General features: G+C 42.4%; 1 protein-coding gene across 1 annotated transcript in view; it reads left to right on the plus strand.

The window, feature by feature from the left end:
- Window positions 1-14,899, plus strand: part of CLASP1 (cytoplasmic linker associated protein 1) — a 279,688-nt gene that overhangs the window by 22,897 nt on the left and 241,892 nt on the right. Inside the window, exon 2 of the mRNA XM_080798123.1 lies at window positions 14,064-14,543. Coding sequence (XP_080654249.1) covers window positions 14,349-14,543 — 195 coding nt within the window. The 5' untranslated portion in view covers window positions 14,064-14,348. The remainder of the gene's footprint in view (window positions 1-14,063; window positions 14,544-14,899) is intronic.

A 14,899-nucleotide genomic window follows, 5' to 3' on the forward strand; every position in this document is an offset into this window, starting at 1 on the left:
GTCTCATTCACAGTAGCTATAAAAAGAATAAAAATACTTAGGATAAAGTTAACCAAAAAGAGTATAAGTCTTATACTCTGAAAACTGTAAAACATCATTGAAAGAAATTAAAGATCTAAGTAAATGGAAAGACATTCTTTGTTCATAGATCCGATTACCTAATATTGTTAAAGATGGCAGTACTTCCCAAGTTGATCTACAGATTTAGTATACTCACTGTTAAAATTCTGCCTGCCTGTCTTGTAAGAATTGACAGGCTGCTCTTAAAATTCATATGGAAATACAAGGGACCCAGAATAGCCAAGACAATCTTGAAAAAGAACAAGGTTGGAGGACTTTCATAACTTGCTATAATGTTGTAGTAATCACAACAGTCTTTCAATGGGGGAAAGAATGGTCTTTCTTTCTTTCTTTCCTTTTTTTTAAGATTTATTTATGAGTTAGTGCACGCACAGCGGAAGGGCAGAGAGGGAAAATCCTTAAGCAGATTCCCTGCTAAGTGTGGAGCCCCATGCAGGACTCAAGTCTCACTACCCATGAGATCATAACCTGAGCCGAAACCAAGAGTCCATTGCTCAACTGACTGAGCCACCTAGGCACCCCTGAAAGAATGGTCCTTTTAACACATGGTGCTGGGACAAGTGGATATCCACATGGAAAAGAATGAATTTGGAACCTTTTCTCATTTGTATATACAAATGAATTCAGAATTAATTATAGACCTAAATGTAAGATCTGAAACGGTGAAACTCTTAGTAGAAAACAGGTGTAAATCTTTATGACTTTGGATTAGACAGTATTTTCTTTCTTTTTCATTGAGGTAAAATAAACAGTGATTTCTTTGGTATGATATCTAAAACACAAACAACAAAAGAAAAAAACATAAAATGGACTTCATCAAAATTGAGAACTTTATGTTTCAAATGATACCATCAAGAAAGTGAAAGCACACTCCACAGAATGAGAGAAAATACTGGAAATCATATATCTAATAAAGGACTTTTATCCAGAACATATAGAAAGTCTTACAGTCAACAGTAGAAGGACAAATAACCCAATTAAAAAATAAACAAAGGATTTGATTAAACATTTCTCCAAAGAAGATGTTCAAATGGCCACACCCATGATGAGAAGCTCAATATCCTTAGTCATTAGGGAAATGCAAATAAAAACCACAGTGGGATGCCATTCCACACCCACTAAAATGACTGTAATAAATAGACAGTAAGTCTTGCTGAAGATGTAGGGAATTTGGAACCCTCATGTATTCCTTGTGGGACTGTATAATGGTGTAGCCATTTTGGAAAATAGGTTGGCAGTTCTTCCAAGAGCTAAACATAGTTACTGTATCCATATTCTAGTTAACACCTGTTGTGTATTGAATAAAATTAAAATTGTGTCCATACAGAACTTGTTCAGGAGTGTTCATAGTAGCATTATTTATTATAGCCAGAAAATAGAAATGGTCCAAATATCCATCAACAGGTAAGTTTATGAACAAATTTAGTACATCTGTACGATGGAGTATTATTCAGCCATAAAAAGGAATGAAGTACTGATAGATGCTATAACACGGATAAGCCTTGAAAATAGTATGCTGAGTGAAAGAAGCCGGACACAGAAGGCCACATATTTTATGACTCCACTTATATGAAATGTCCAGTATAGGCAAATCCATTTGGTCAGAAAGTAGATTATTGGTTTTCATGGGCTTAGGGGAGGAATCTGGGGAGTGACAGCTAAAGGATATGAGGTTTTATTTTGAGATAATAAAAGTGTTCTTAAATAGTGGTGATGGTTACACAATCTTGGGCATATAATAAAAACTGTTGAATTATAGCCAGCTTAAGAGGGTGAACTTAATGGAATGTGAATTAAATCTCTGTAAAGCTGTTACTGAAAAAATCACGTAAGGAGTTTAGGTTTAGTGATCTGTTTTTCATTAGTATAGTAAACAAGTAAAAAAGATACTGTTTGATAGGACCATGAAAGGATAAGAAAGCTCTGAAAAATACTATAGAAGTCAAGTGTTGGTAGATTGAGTAGAAACTTACATCCCCTCTTTCTAGATGAGCCAATTTTTCAGCCACATATTATCTCCAGTGAGGCTCCTCTCCCCAGTAAGCTGGGTTCTCTACTGCAGTCTCTTGTCTCCATTTAAGATCCCTCTGGGAAGCTACTATCTATATCATGATTCTCTCCTTCCCCGGGGTAACTGTGTTGATGAGGTAACACTTTGGTATGCGAATGCTGACAGCAGTCTTGTGTATATGTTAAATATTTTGCATTGGGAGAAAAAGAGTCCGCAGTGAATAGTGAGATATTTCCAGTTAGTTTTGGTCTTACAGATTTTGCATGAATAAAATTGGATAATTTTGGATTACTGGTCTTTTGTTTTGAAACTTTTAAAAGCTTTGTCTCTTTTCAAGAATACAGAAAGTAGAAAAAATTTTTAAGAAGTAGGACAGAAACCCTCATAAACCTATTACTCTTTATTTTTTAATTTTTTATTTTTTTTTAAAGTTTTTATTTATTAGAGAGAGGAAGAGTGAGAGAGAGCAAGCAGGAGGAGCAGCAGGCAGAGGGGGAAGCAGGCTCCCCAGTGAGCAAGGAGCCCGCTCTGGAGGTTGATCCCAGTACCCTGGGATCATGACTCAGACCAAAGGCAGTCGCTCAACTGACTGAGCCGCCCAGGCACCCCCAGAGGCCACAGTTTAATACTTTACATACTCGATTTTTTTTCTATGATTCTTTCCACATGTAGGCTGTATTGTACTATACATATGTATAATTTAATATAATTTCACATCCTCATTTGTTTAGTTAATGAACAGTTTTACTACAAGCCTTTCATTTTTTTTTTCTACCATGTGGATTTAAGCTTTACAATACTTAAAAGAAAAATTATGGATAGGGGTGTCTGGGTGGCTCTGACTCTTGGTTTTGGCTCAGGTCATGATTTCGGGGTCATGAGATAAGCCCACTTAAGGCTCAGCACAGAGTCTACTTCCCTTCTCCCTCTCCCTCCTTCTCTGCCTGCCCCCCCCCCACCTTCCCCTGTCTCTCTAAAATAAATAAATTAATCTTTTTTAAAAAAATTACAGACAGCACACCTGAGTGGCTCAGTCAGTTGAGTGTCTGACTTTGGCTAGGGTCATGATCTCGGGGTTCTGGGATCGAGTCCCCAATTGGGCTCCCCAATTAGTGGGGAGTTTGCTTGCCCCTCCTTCTCTGTTCTTCTCCCTACTTGTGTTCTCTCTTTCTCTCTCAAACAAATAAATAAACTCTTAAAAAAGATTATGGGCAATTTTAAACACATACAGAAGTAAAGACAAGAGTATAACAATTCCTAGGCGCTTATCACCTAATTTTGGCAATTCTCGATGCATATCCATCTTCTTGCATCTTTGAGGAAGTTTTTTTTTTTTTCCCCCATGATTTTGTTTATTTGACAGAGAGGGAACACAAGCAGGGGGAGTGGGAGAGGGAGAAGCAGGCCTCCCGCTGAGCAGGGAGCCCAGTGGAGGGGCATGATCCCAGAGCTCCAGGATCATAACCTGAGCTGAAGGCAGAAGCTTAACGTCTGAGCCACCCAGGCACCCCATGAGGAGCAGCATAAAAGTGGAAGCAATTTTTATTATTTTAAACCTGCTCCAGGAGAAGCAAAAACAAAATTAAGGCTATTTCCTGCTTTTACTGTTCACAGAGAAAACAGTATTTTATTTTAAATATTTTTGATATTTTATTTTATTTTGATTATTTTAAAATTTATTTATTTGACAGAGGGAGATCACAAGTAGACAGAGAGGCATGCAGAGAGAGAGGGGGAAGCAGGCTCCCTGCTGAGCAGAGAGCCCAACGCGGGGCTGGATCCCAGGACTCTGAGATCATGATCTGAGCCGAAGGTGGAGGCTTTAACCCACTGAGCCACCTGGGTGCCCCTATTTTTGATATTTTAATACTCAAATATTTTAATCTGAACGATTAAGAAATTACTTCATTAAAATACTGGTGAAGGCAAGTATTAACTGAAGAAGTTATCTGGCTCTGGGGTAGTACCTTCTGTTATTTTCTTACAGTGTATGTACAGTGAGGTGGAGTTGCTGGGTTGTTTTTGTTTCGGCATTTATTTTTCTTCACCAGTGTGTTGTTTTTCACCACCACATATTTTGTGGAAGTTATTGGGCCACTACTTTCATTTTCTTACGAATTTCAGACTTTCTTCTTGTTTTACACTTCATTGACAATTGTACGTTATATTCCATAATACTGAAAGGGAGATTTTCCTTCATTATGAGATGGCAGTGCCTAATTTTTGAATGGTGCTTTACTACTTGTAATTATGAAGGGAGCATATATTCATTAGAAAATATTTAGAAAATACAGAAAAGTGCAATGAAAAATCTATAACCTTACTACCAGAAATTAAGCAGTGTTAATGATTTTTTCCTATTCATATGGCCTGCCCTTGCAGTGGAATATATTTATCTTCCCCTTTTATTCCATTTTGGGCATTTGCATTATACATTATGGTGGTTTTTTTGTCCTGACTTCACTGTAGTTAATTATTATTCATACTGGGGTGAGTGATTGAGATAGAGAGATTAACTCTGATTTTTTTCTGCCCTACCGCAGAATCTTATAGTCTTGTGATCACTTGAATAATTCCAGATTTTAATGATCTTTCTCGGAAAATAATTTCCTGCCCACCCAAGTCTCCTCATTCTGTTGTTCATTTGTGTAGAGCTCCCTGAAAGAAGGCCTCCTGCCTTTGGGGCTAGAAAATGATTATTGGGCATTGTCTGTGTCCAGTCTTTCTGCTCTCTGCCTAATTGGTTATTTCCAGACTTTTGACGCTAAGAACTCTTTTTAGTGTCCAGTGTCACAGAGCTCCACAGAAGTGGAATTTCTGGTATTAGTTGAGAAAAATGATCAAACTAAAAGAATTTAGAATTACTTTTTGTATTACCTTTGCCTTTAAAAATTTATAACTGCTTGTACCTGAGTTTGAAAAATTGTGGATATGAAGACAACTCAGGTCATGGGTAATGTTTGTTGTGCATATGGAAGAAAGCTCAGACATTTTTGTAATAACTATGTGCTCTCATCTCAGAGGTGGGGTTAGTGTTTACAGGTTAGGAGCTTGTGCTCTGGCCTTCCCAAATTGCTGGTTTTCCTCTGACAGTCTCTTCTGTTTGTGCTTTGTCTGTATCTATTTGCACATTCCTTTTACCTGGAATGTTTTTTAACATTTTTCCTACCGTCCAGTTACTCCTACTCCCTAAGAAGAAAATGACCTCAGTTAATGATTGCAGTCATTTTGATTTTTCAGCTCAAACTTCATTGTTTTAACAAATATTTCTCAAATGCTTGAGCATAACAGGCATAGTTATAGGCATTAGGTGAATGTAATAAACAGGGTCCCACCTTCATAATACTGACAGTCCTGTAGGGAAACAGACAGCAAATATGTAAACAAACGTGATAGAATGTTTGTCGTAAGTGTTTCGAAGGAATGGAACAGGGTGCAGTGATGGGGCCCTCCTTTGAGTGGTCTTTGAAGGACTTGTTGAGGAGGTGACCTTTAAGCTGAAGCCCTGAGGCCCACAGCAAGGCTACTGTAGGCACATGGACAGTGTTTAAGGCTGAAAGAAGAGCAAGAGTGAGGCCAGTGGGGGCCATGAGTTCAGAGACACCCTGAGGGTAACAGTTTGGAAGTCATCAGTTTAAAGGCAGTTTGTAAATTTCCTGGTGATGGATTCTGAGTGTTTTGGAGTGAGCAAGATGAGAAGATGAGAGGCATCGGTCTGGGCCCCTCAGCCACTCTGGAAGCAGAGCAGAGATGGTTAGAGAAATAACTAAGTAGGTGCAACCAGAAAAGTTGCAGGAAGGCATGATCATTTGTTTTCATGAAAGTGGGAAGTTTTTCAAGAAGGACAGCGCGGCCAGCCTTAGAATGCTGTGGAGAGTTGGAGTTAGCCAAGTAGAGTAAAATATTGCTTGGATTTGCCAGCATGGAAGTCATCTGTGATCCTGATGAGCAGCTCCCGGGGAGCAGTGGCCAGTGACGCCCTATCGGAGGGGCTGCGGGGCGAACAGGAAGTATGTCAGTGCACCTGCTGTGCTGGGAGGTGGGGGGAGAAGGGTGCAGGCTGCAGGCTGCAGGCAGAGTACTTCTCCCCTGGGGAGAAGACGGGAAAGGCATTTTGGGGAGAAGGGCAGAGCAAACTCACTAGAGAACAGGAATTGGGATGCTAGCTTGGGATACTTTGTGAAGTTTGAGATTCTCAGTGTAAAATGAAACTGGTTGGACACGTGCGCGTATCTGTTCCTTCAGCGTGATGGACAGGCAGGAGAAGGCACCTGATTACCTGATTGTGTGTCAGGTTATTCCAAGGTTCAGACTTGCTTGGCAGCTATCACATCGGGAGAGAAAGTTGAGGGTAGTTTCAAGCTCTTAACACCCCTGTGCAATTGAGTCCAGAATAAAAGGAAGGTCAAATTGGGAAGGTGTTTTATGGACTTGAGGAGCCTGGCACCACATGCTTGAGCATAGGAGCTGGAAGGATGGGCTGTTGTGGTTGAGGAGCCGGATTGCAGAACCTGTCAGGTTGCTGAGAGACGAGGAGGGGTTGCTGATACCTGAGAGCGGACACCCAGGTTAGAGGTCTGAGGTGGCTGAAAAGACAGGACACTGAAGGTTGCTGAGGCAGGGAAGGAGGGAGACAGGGAGGCTGGAGCCCCAGTCCGCCCGGAGCTGGCCAGTGACTGCAGGCTGACAAATGAAAGCAGGCGCTGGCTGGGAGCGTGAGTGCTGTGTCTGCATGGCGTGAGCTGCCCTGCCCCAGCCCTGGGGTTTCCACTTGGATTTCCTACGGCAACATTTTTTCTCCTTTCTGTGCCACCTGCAGCACCTTCTACAAACATCCTGCTTAGGATTCCTTCTGATACTGTTGCAGCTGTTTGCATTTCTGTCTCTTCCTTCTTCTGGGCGATGGGCTCCTCCTCGAGGCCTGGACCAAACCTCACATTCTGTGATTTCCGGTCATTAACACAGTACATGCTACTCACGTGACCAGCCTAACGTAAATGTTCACTGAGTGAATGTGTGGGCTCAGAAGTGGGTGGGCTCAGAGGGGAAGAGAAGGCAAGAACAGAAGGCACAGGTAGAATAAGAATGGAGATTTATTGCCGGCAGGGCAAGGCAGAGTGTCTTTGTAAAATTTCAGACCGTATTGGGGCAGCTGGGTGGCTCAGTGGGTTAAAGCCTCTGCCTTCGGCTCGGTTCATGATCCCAGGGTCCTGGGATGAAGCCCCGCATCGGGCTCTCTGCTCAGAGGGGAGCCTGCTTCCTCCCTCTCTCTCTGCCTGTCTCTCTGCCTACTTGTGATCTCTGTTTGTTAAACAAATAAAATCTTTAAAAAAAATTTTTTTTTCAGACCGTATTATAGAATCATTAGAATGCAAAAGAGTTTGCCTTATTGATAGAAACACACGCTTTTGACTTCATGTGAATAAATTATGCTAATTTCTGGCTTCCAGAGTTGGCTTTAAAAGTATTATGACCACTTTCTGCATATTTTCCAGGGACATTTTCGATGTGGTTAATCACTTTGTTGTGCTGCTAGTTTAAATTGTTCTTCTTGGTACTATAATATGGAATATTGTTTTGGTAAAGCTTCCTAAGTACTTGTGATTTGGTTTCTTATTTCCTAATCCTCTACTTCTTATGCCCCAAGTGCTATAGCTTTTTACCATTTTCGTGTTTCAACTATTAAGTACCTGTACTTTGGGTTTTCGATGTGGCAGTGTTGGAGTTGTGGAGTGTTGTAGTATAGTGTTAAGAATATAAACCATAAGGCTAGACAGCTCTGGTTTTCAGTTACTGCCTGGCATTATTAACTTTAAAACTCTGGGCAGTTTTTGGTTGGTTGGGGCCTTTCTGAGTTTCATCTCTTTATCTTTGAAAAGGGAATAATGATGCCCACCTATGTCATTTCACAGTCTTGCCTTAGCATGCTTCTTCCCTCAACGATTTGCAAGTGTCTTCCTCCCTCATTTGCTTATGCTTTTGTCCCGCATTTAGTTTTATCATTTCCCCTGTTACCTGATGGGCATACATAGTTTTGTCTCGGTTATTCCAGGCCTTCTCGACCCATCCCTTCTCTGAATTGCCACAGTCCTTACACATAACCCTAACTGGCGGGTACAACATTCTACCTGTGAAATCTAATGTGTACCCTGTGTTTGTGGTGAATTATTACATGGAGAAGCTTTTTGTGCATTTTGTTGCCTCCAAGTAAGTTGGAAGCATTTTCAAGTCAAGCCATAGATTATAGTTATGTCTATTGTATTTTCTGTAGCGAGATGTGATATATGATGAGTCAGTAAAAGTCATCGAGATTAGCCTGGTAATGGGTAACCAGAATACAGATGTTTTCAGCCCAGCTGTTTATCCGCGTATTCATTCTGCAAACATCCATTGATGTGTATGTGTTAGATTGAAACCCATGGCCACAGAGTTCTGCAGCTCCTGTCAATTGGTAGACTCCATCTCTTCACACTTAATCTGGGCTGGCCTTGTGACTTGCTTTGACCCCAGAATGTAGCAGAAGTGATTTGCAGGTTCTGGATTCCAGGCCTTGAGCGGCCTGGCACCTTCCCCCTTCGCTACCGTGGAATGCTCTCACCACTGTACAGTGAGCAGCAGGCTAGGCTGCTGAGTTGTCAGAGATCCTGTGTGGTGAGAGGTCCAGCCAGCAGCCAGCATCAGTGTGTCAGACATGGGAGTGATGCCACTGTGGACTCTTGAGCCCAAGTGAAGCCGGCAGGTGACAACAGTGGCATGAATGATCCCAGGTGATCATTCTAGCTGGTCCCAGCCAACCCACAGATTTATGAGAAAGATTAACTTGTTTTGAACTACTTGGTAAAAATGATTCTACTTGTAGCTTCTCTTACTGAGAAGTCTACAGAGCAGAGTTTATAGTTGGTTCTGTTCTCTCCCACCCTCCCCCCATCCTCCATTGTTAACCCCACCCTCCCTCCATCCTCCATTGTTAATATGCCTCTCTAGTTGGGTACCTAAGTGCCACACAGTAATTATGGCAATTAAGGGGATAGAGATAGGAGCTAATTTTTTTTTTAAGATTTTATATAGTTATTTGAGAGAGAGCACGAGTGGAGGTGGAGGGTGACTGGGGGGAAGGGCAGAGGGAGAGGGAGAAAGAGGCTTCTCACTGAGCAGGGAGCCAGAGGTGGGGCTCTGTTCGGGACCCCAGGATCATGACCTGAGCCAAAGGTAGATGCTTAACCGACTGAGCCACCCAGGTGCCCCAGAAGCTAATTTTTAAAAATGTTCTGTGCAAACCCTTTCCATTCGTCATCTTATTTAATGTATATAGAGCCAGTATTCTCCCCAGTGCCACTCAGGAAGTGGCAGAGTCAAGACTGGAGGCTGGAATTCTTAACTGTGTTGTTCTTTTGATTACCTCAGGCTCTCTAATTGTGTGTTTCTTCATTCTTGTTGAAGCTGATATTTTTTAACTTCTTCCTGTTGGTCCCTAGCGGGAGCTGGGCTATTGTTCTGGTAAACTTGCTCTGTTAATTTCTACTTTCCTGGGTACTGTAAAGGAGAATGACTCTAGGACCATTGTCTTGACTTCTTATTGTTTTTCTTCCATAGGTATAGACCAAGATGATGTGGCAGGAAAAGATTGGGGGCCTTGGACCCTAACTACTCTACTGGGGGCAAACAACGGTGGTGATGTTGGGGAATGGAAAGGCCCTTTGCAGGTGGGGAGGAGTTCTAGAGGAGGTGGGGCATTTTTTTCAGAAATACCTGGAATGTATCCCTTTTCCAGGGTCTGATACAGTAACATCTAGTGGGCTCTATGGCTTTTATGGTGAGATCTTGCAGAAGGAGAACACTTAACCTGATAAGAAGAGGAAAGGTACTTGGCTATTCTAAGGTACCTGCCTTTCCTTTTATATCACTTTTACATTTATTTTGGAAAATGTGTGTACAAGTAGAACTTTTTTTTAAAACTTGGAAATAGTGTTACATTTTGAGTCATTTTTTTTTTCTTTTTACTGAAGTATAGTTGGCACGCAGTATGGCATTAGTTTCAGGTGTACGACATAGTGAGTCCCCAAGTCTGTACAGCATGCTCCGCTCCCCCCAAGTGTAGCTGCCGTCTCTACATACAGTGCTGTTGCTGTTATTCCCTGTGCTGTAGCTTTCATCCCCGCGACTTTCGCAGTCCAACATTCTGAGTAATTTCTTTACTTTTTTTCTTTAGAGAGGGAGGGCGGAGGAGGCGCAGAGGGACAGGGAGAGAGAGAATCCCAAGCCTGAGTCCCCGCTGAGCGTGGATCCTGACGTGGGGCTTGGTCTCGGCACCCTGAGATCATGACCTGAGCCCAAATCGAGAGTCAGATGCTGAACCTTCTGAGCCACCCAGGTGCTCCTTGAGTACTCTCTAATATTAGTACTGCCGTCAGGTAATCACCTGCGTGATGCTCCTCTCCTGAATGGTGATTGCAGAACTAATGTGAAGAGGTGCTGTGCTGGTTTCTTAAGCTCTGTCTGGGCAAGGGCTGAGTCTTGTTTACTCTTGTATCCCAGTGCCTTCCAGTAATGCCTTATACATAACAGACCTGCTTTTTATTTGGCCCAGCCACAGGTAACATCTGGGACCTTGGGTTCTAGGTTCACTTTAGACCTGTTTCCTTATTGTGCTCTCCCTGAGAGAGAGCCTGGACAGGACGTGGGTGGAAGCAAGAGATTTTTACCTCCTCCTCCTGTTTGTTTATATTCTGTTTTCTGCATTTTTAAAATATAATTTTTTTAATATAATGTTTTTTATAATTCTGTTGCTATATGAAGTTTTGCTTATATTTTTGTTGATTTAGAAAATTCCTGGGAGGTACAGGGAAAAGGACACATATTTATTTACTTGGATCGCTAAAAATATCTCTGAAAGGATACACAGGAAACTAGGGACATTACTTGCTTTTAGGCAGGGAAACCGGGCAGCTGGAGGGCAGGAGTGGGAGGGAGATTTTTGTACTTTTGTACCGTGTGAGTTGGAACCCATGTGATTGATACTCCCGGAATGCCTTTGGAAGTAGAAATGGAGAAAATGTTCAAGAACACAGGAAAAAGGTCCCCCAAAATCCAGTTTAATAAAAATAAATATAAGAGAGGATTATCAGTTATTTTTTTTTTTTTTTTTAATTTAAGGAGAAAAGAGAGAACCCAGTCTGCTTAATGCCTAGGGGCTTCTGGTATCTTTCATTCTGTGGGTTTGTATATAGGAATTTGTCACGTTAAGCCTTCATTGCATAGTTACCTTCAAGAAGCATATACTTTTATTTGTTAGAAATCATAGACAATTCTTATTGAAGGGGAGCTTTTTATATATAATACATATTTTTAAAATTACAGCGGAGACTTGGAATGAATGGGATCATTCCTCTCCTAGCAATTTTGTTCTCTTGCCTGTTGCTTCCTACCTGAGCATGAAGTCTGACCTCCCTTCCCTGAGTGAGAGGAGAAGTAGGCCAGACTTGTATCATAAGGGTTTGAAGGTGGGAAAGGAAACCTAATTGGCTGTGTGGCCTTGGAAAATTACTTACCTCAGTTTCTTTATCTGTAAAATAGGGATTTCGGTACCTACTTTATACAGTTGGTTAGAAAATTAAAGATAATGGATATAAAAGATCTAGCATGGAACTTGACACCTCAAGTAAATGCTTAAAAACCATGTGATTATCCTCATTATTGGTTAACATCTGTTGATTTTAGGACCCTGGAAGGAGTAAAGGATAGGAGAGTCTTTTCACTGAGAATGAAAGATGTTTAGGGGAAGGCGGAGTGTATCTGTTATCTGTCGGTGTATAACAAACCACCACAAACTTAAAACAACAATGGCTTAAAACAACAATGAAATATTCTTTCTCATAGTTCTGTGTTTCAGCTGGGTAGTTTTTTTGCTTGTCTCCTTAGACTTACTTTCGTAGCTGCAGTCAGATGACGAATGAAAGAGGTAAGTGGTCCCTGATGGACGCACTCACAAGTCCCGCAGTGATTCTGGCTGCTGGTTGGGGTGTGTTGGTTCTCTTCCACACGGCCTCTCTGGTTCCAGGAGCTTCCTCACCACATGGCAGGCCTAGGGCGGCATTCTAAGAGGGCAAGCTCCAGTGCTTGCCTGCCACATCTCTGCTTCCTTTTGCAGTAGCTGGTTTGCTACTGGCCAAGGCAGGTCACAGGGCCAACCTCAGGTCACTGTGGAGGGGACTAAGTTCCCACCTTGGTGGGGGAAAAAGAAACAAAGAATTAGTGGCCATTTTTTTAAAAAGATTTTATTTATTTATTTGACAGACAGAGATCACAAGCAGGCAGAGAGAGAGGGGGAAGCAGGCTCCCCACTGAGCAGAGAGCCCGATGCAGGGCTTGATCCCAGGACTCCGAGATCATGACCTGAGCCAAAGGCAGAGGCTTAACCCACTGAGCCACCCAGGTGCCCCTTAGTGGCCATTTTTAATCCACCACAAGCCCACCCTAGTTTGATTTGCTTCTTGGGTTAATATTGGGCCAAGAGAGAAAAGGTTCTATTAGTTTCTCCAGTTTTCCTGTATCACTGATTCCTTCATTAGGCCAACGTAGGAGCTGAGTAAGGAATTGGGGATATTTTGTTCAGACTGAAAATTGTAATGAAGGGTAATAGCTGCTTTTATGTATTTGAAGAACCTTCTTATGAAGAAGAGACCAGTTCCACGGTATGGAAGTGACTGGAAAGCAGCTGTCTCTTCTGCCATGTGAGACAGTGAGTCTTCTCGAATGCTGTCCTGCCCCCAGCCCCATGCAAGTAGAAGATGGGTAATCGTGTGCCAGGGACTTTTCAAGGAGGGTCTTCCTCGTTGAATGACTCGACGTAAATGATTCCTGTTGGTGTCAGAAGTCTGTGCTTTTGGAACTTGGGAAGTGCACTGTGCTCTTCATCCTGAGGGTGGGGATGGATGAGGGGATGTTAGAAAGGGGAGGGATTCTTCTGCACGGACTTGTGATTTTACTTGATGGATAAGTTCATAGTTACCTGCTGGGACCCCGAGAGGAGGGGATTGACTGTTGCTGTGAGGAGCGGTTCCATTTAGTACAGAGGCTGGGAGGTGCTGCGTCTTGAAGACAGGTTTTTTGTGAGTCATCTTTGGTTAGAATGAAAAGAGTCAAGAGAAGAAATTGAAGTAAGAAATGGATGTGTACAATTTCTCCAGCAGCCACAGATTAAGTGTTCAGCTTCCCGAGTTTATCTCATGAAAACAGTTTGGTACAACTTTCCTGAAACATGATTTTGAGATCTCCTGATTTCCTGTGTAACAGACCACCAGGTCCAAATGGTGGTGTTGTCAGCTGAGAATACTGTCCATAAGTGATCAGCGTGTGGGCCTGTTCCCATTTCTCCCTCCCATCGCTCCTTTTTCTTTGTTGGAGGGAGAAGGCGGTGGCAGGGACGACTGTTCACTCTGATGTCAAGCTCCTGAGCAAGAAGCCTGATGGACGTGCTGTCTCTGGTTCATGTTATCAGCCCGGCCACTTCGGTCAGTGGTGTTTCTATGGAGCCTGCCCCATTTCCAGTGCTGTTTTTTTTTTTTTTTAAGAAAACTCCAAGTATGGCAATAAGCTATAGTACCTCCAGTGATTCACACGCAGAGGGGTGTTAGATTTTGGTGGGAAGCAAAATTTAAGCGACAAATAAATATGCTAGCTGAAGCAGAAGATTGCTTTCCTGACTGGCTCATTTACAAGCTGGAAAGTTGTGAAAAACATCAACCTACCAACTGTGTAGCTCATTGGCTCTTTGCTTTGGGCTTCCATGTTCCTCCTGGTAAAAATAATAATTATGTTATTCTGGTATGGTTGCCAAGCATTCATGCTTCTCACTCCACTTGTGATTATAAATGATTCTGCAGCGTGAATTGCTTTGTCTTTGATTTAATGTTTCATAACATTTGGATGTTTTGTTCTCTGTGCTGATTTGTCGTTCTCTTTCCCTTTTCAGAATGGACCGCTGAATTATGAAGAATTTCAGACCCAATAGCAGAACCTCACTCGGCCACTCACTCCTTTATCTCCTACTAGTTATTTAAATTGGACTTTTAATATCCTACCAGCTGCTCTTCAGACACACATGGTGCATTGTTGCCATTCCCCGGATTGCATCTTTGAAACACAGGCTCTTAGTAACTTTCAGCGAACAAAGAGGCAACCTCCCGGGTACATTTCCTGGGAGGGTGTCACCCTGACTGCCCTCTAGCTTCTGCTGGATCTGGATTTGAATTCCACCATGGAGCCTCGCATGGAGTCCTGCCTGGCACAGGTGTTGCAGAAGGATGTGGGGAAACGACTACAGGTTGGCCAAGAACTTATAGACTATTTCTCAGACAAACAGAAGTCTGCTGACCTTGAACATGATCAGACGATGTTAGATAAACTTGTGGACGGGCTTGCTACCTCTTGGGTGAACTCTAGCAATTACAAGGTAAGCTGTGCTTTAGAAGGCACTTGTGTAGGTGGTTGGGCTGCCTTGGCGGGTCAGAGCTGGTCCTTAGGAAAAAGACTCCTTTGGGAGCCATTAGTAGGTGGCTTCCAGTAAGACACTCAGGCTGTGACTTTTGGATGTTTCATTCTGGAGCAAGTAGAGTTTTCTTTAATTCTTGGTGGAGATCAAAGAATCCTTACGCTTTCGCACTTTGAGAGAAGGTCAAGTGAACAGATAAAGAGAGGCTTTTATGTTGGAAAGTTTACAGCCATTTGCAGCCCTGAAGTTGAAGTGAATGTTCTATCTTACATTGAAAGGGTCATGAGACGTTGGTGAGTGGCCCTTCATAAGTAGCA

Source organism: Martes martes (genome assembly GCF_963455335.1).
Source record: "Martes martes genome assembly, chromosome: 3".
Taxonomy (NCBI): Eukaryota; Metazoa; Chordata; class Mammalia; order Carnivora; family Mustelidae; genus Martes; species Martes martes.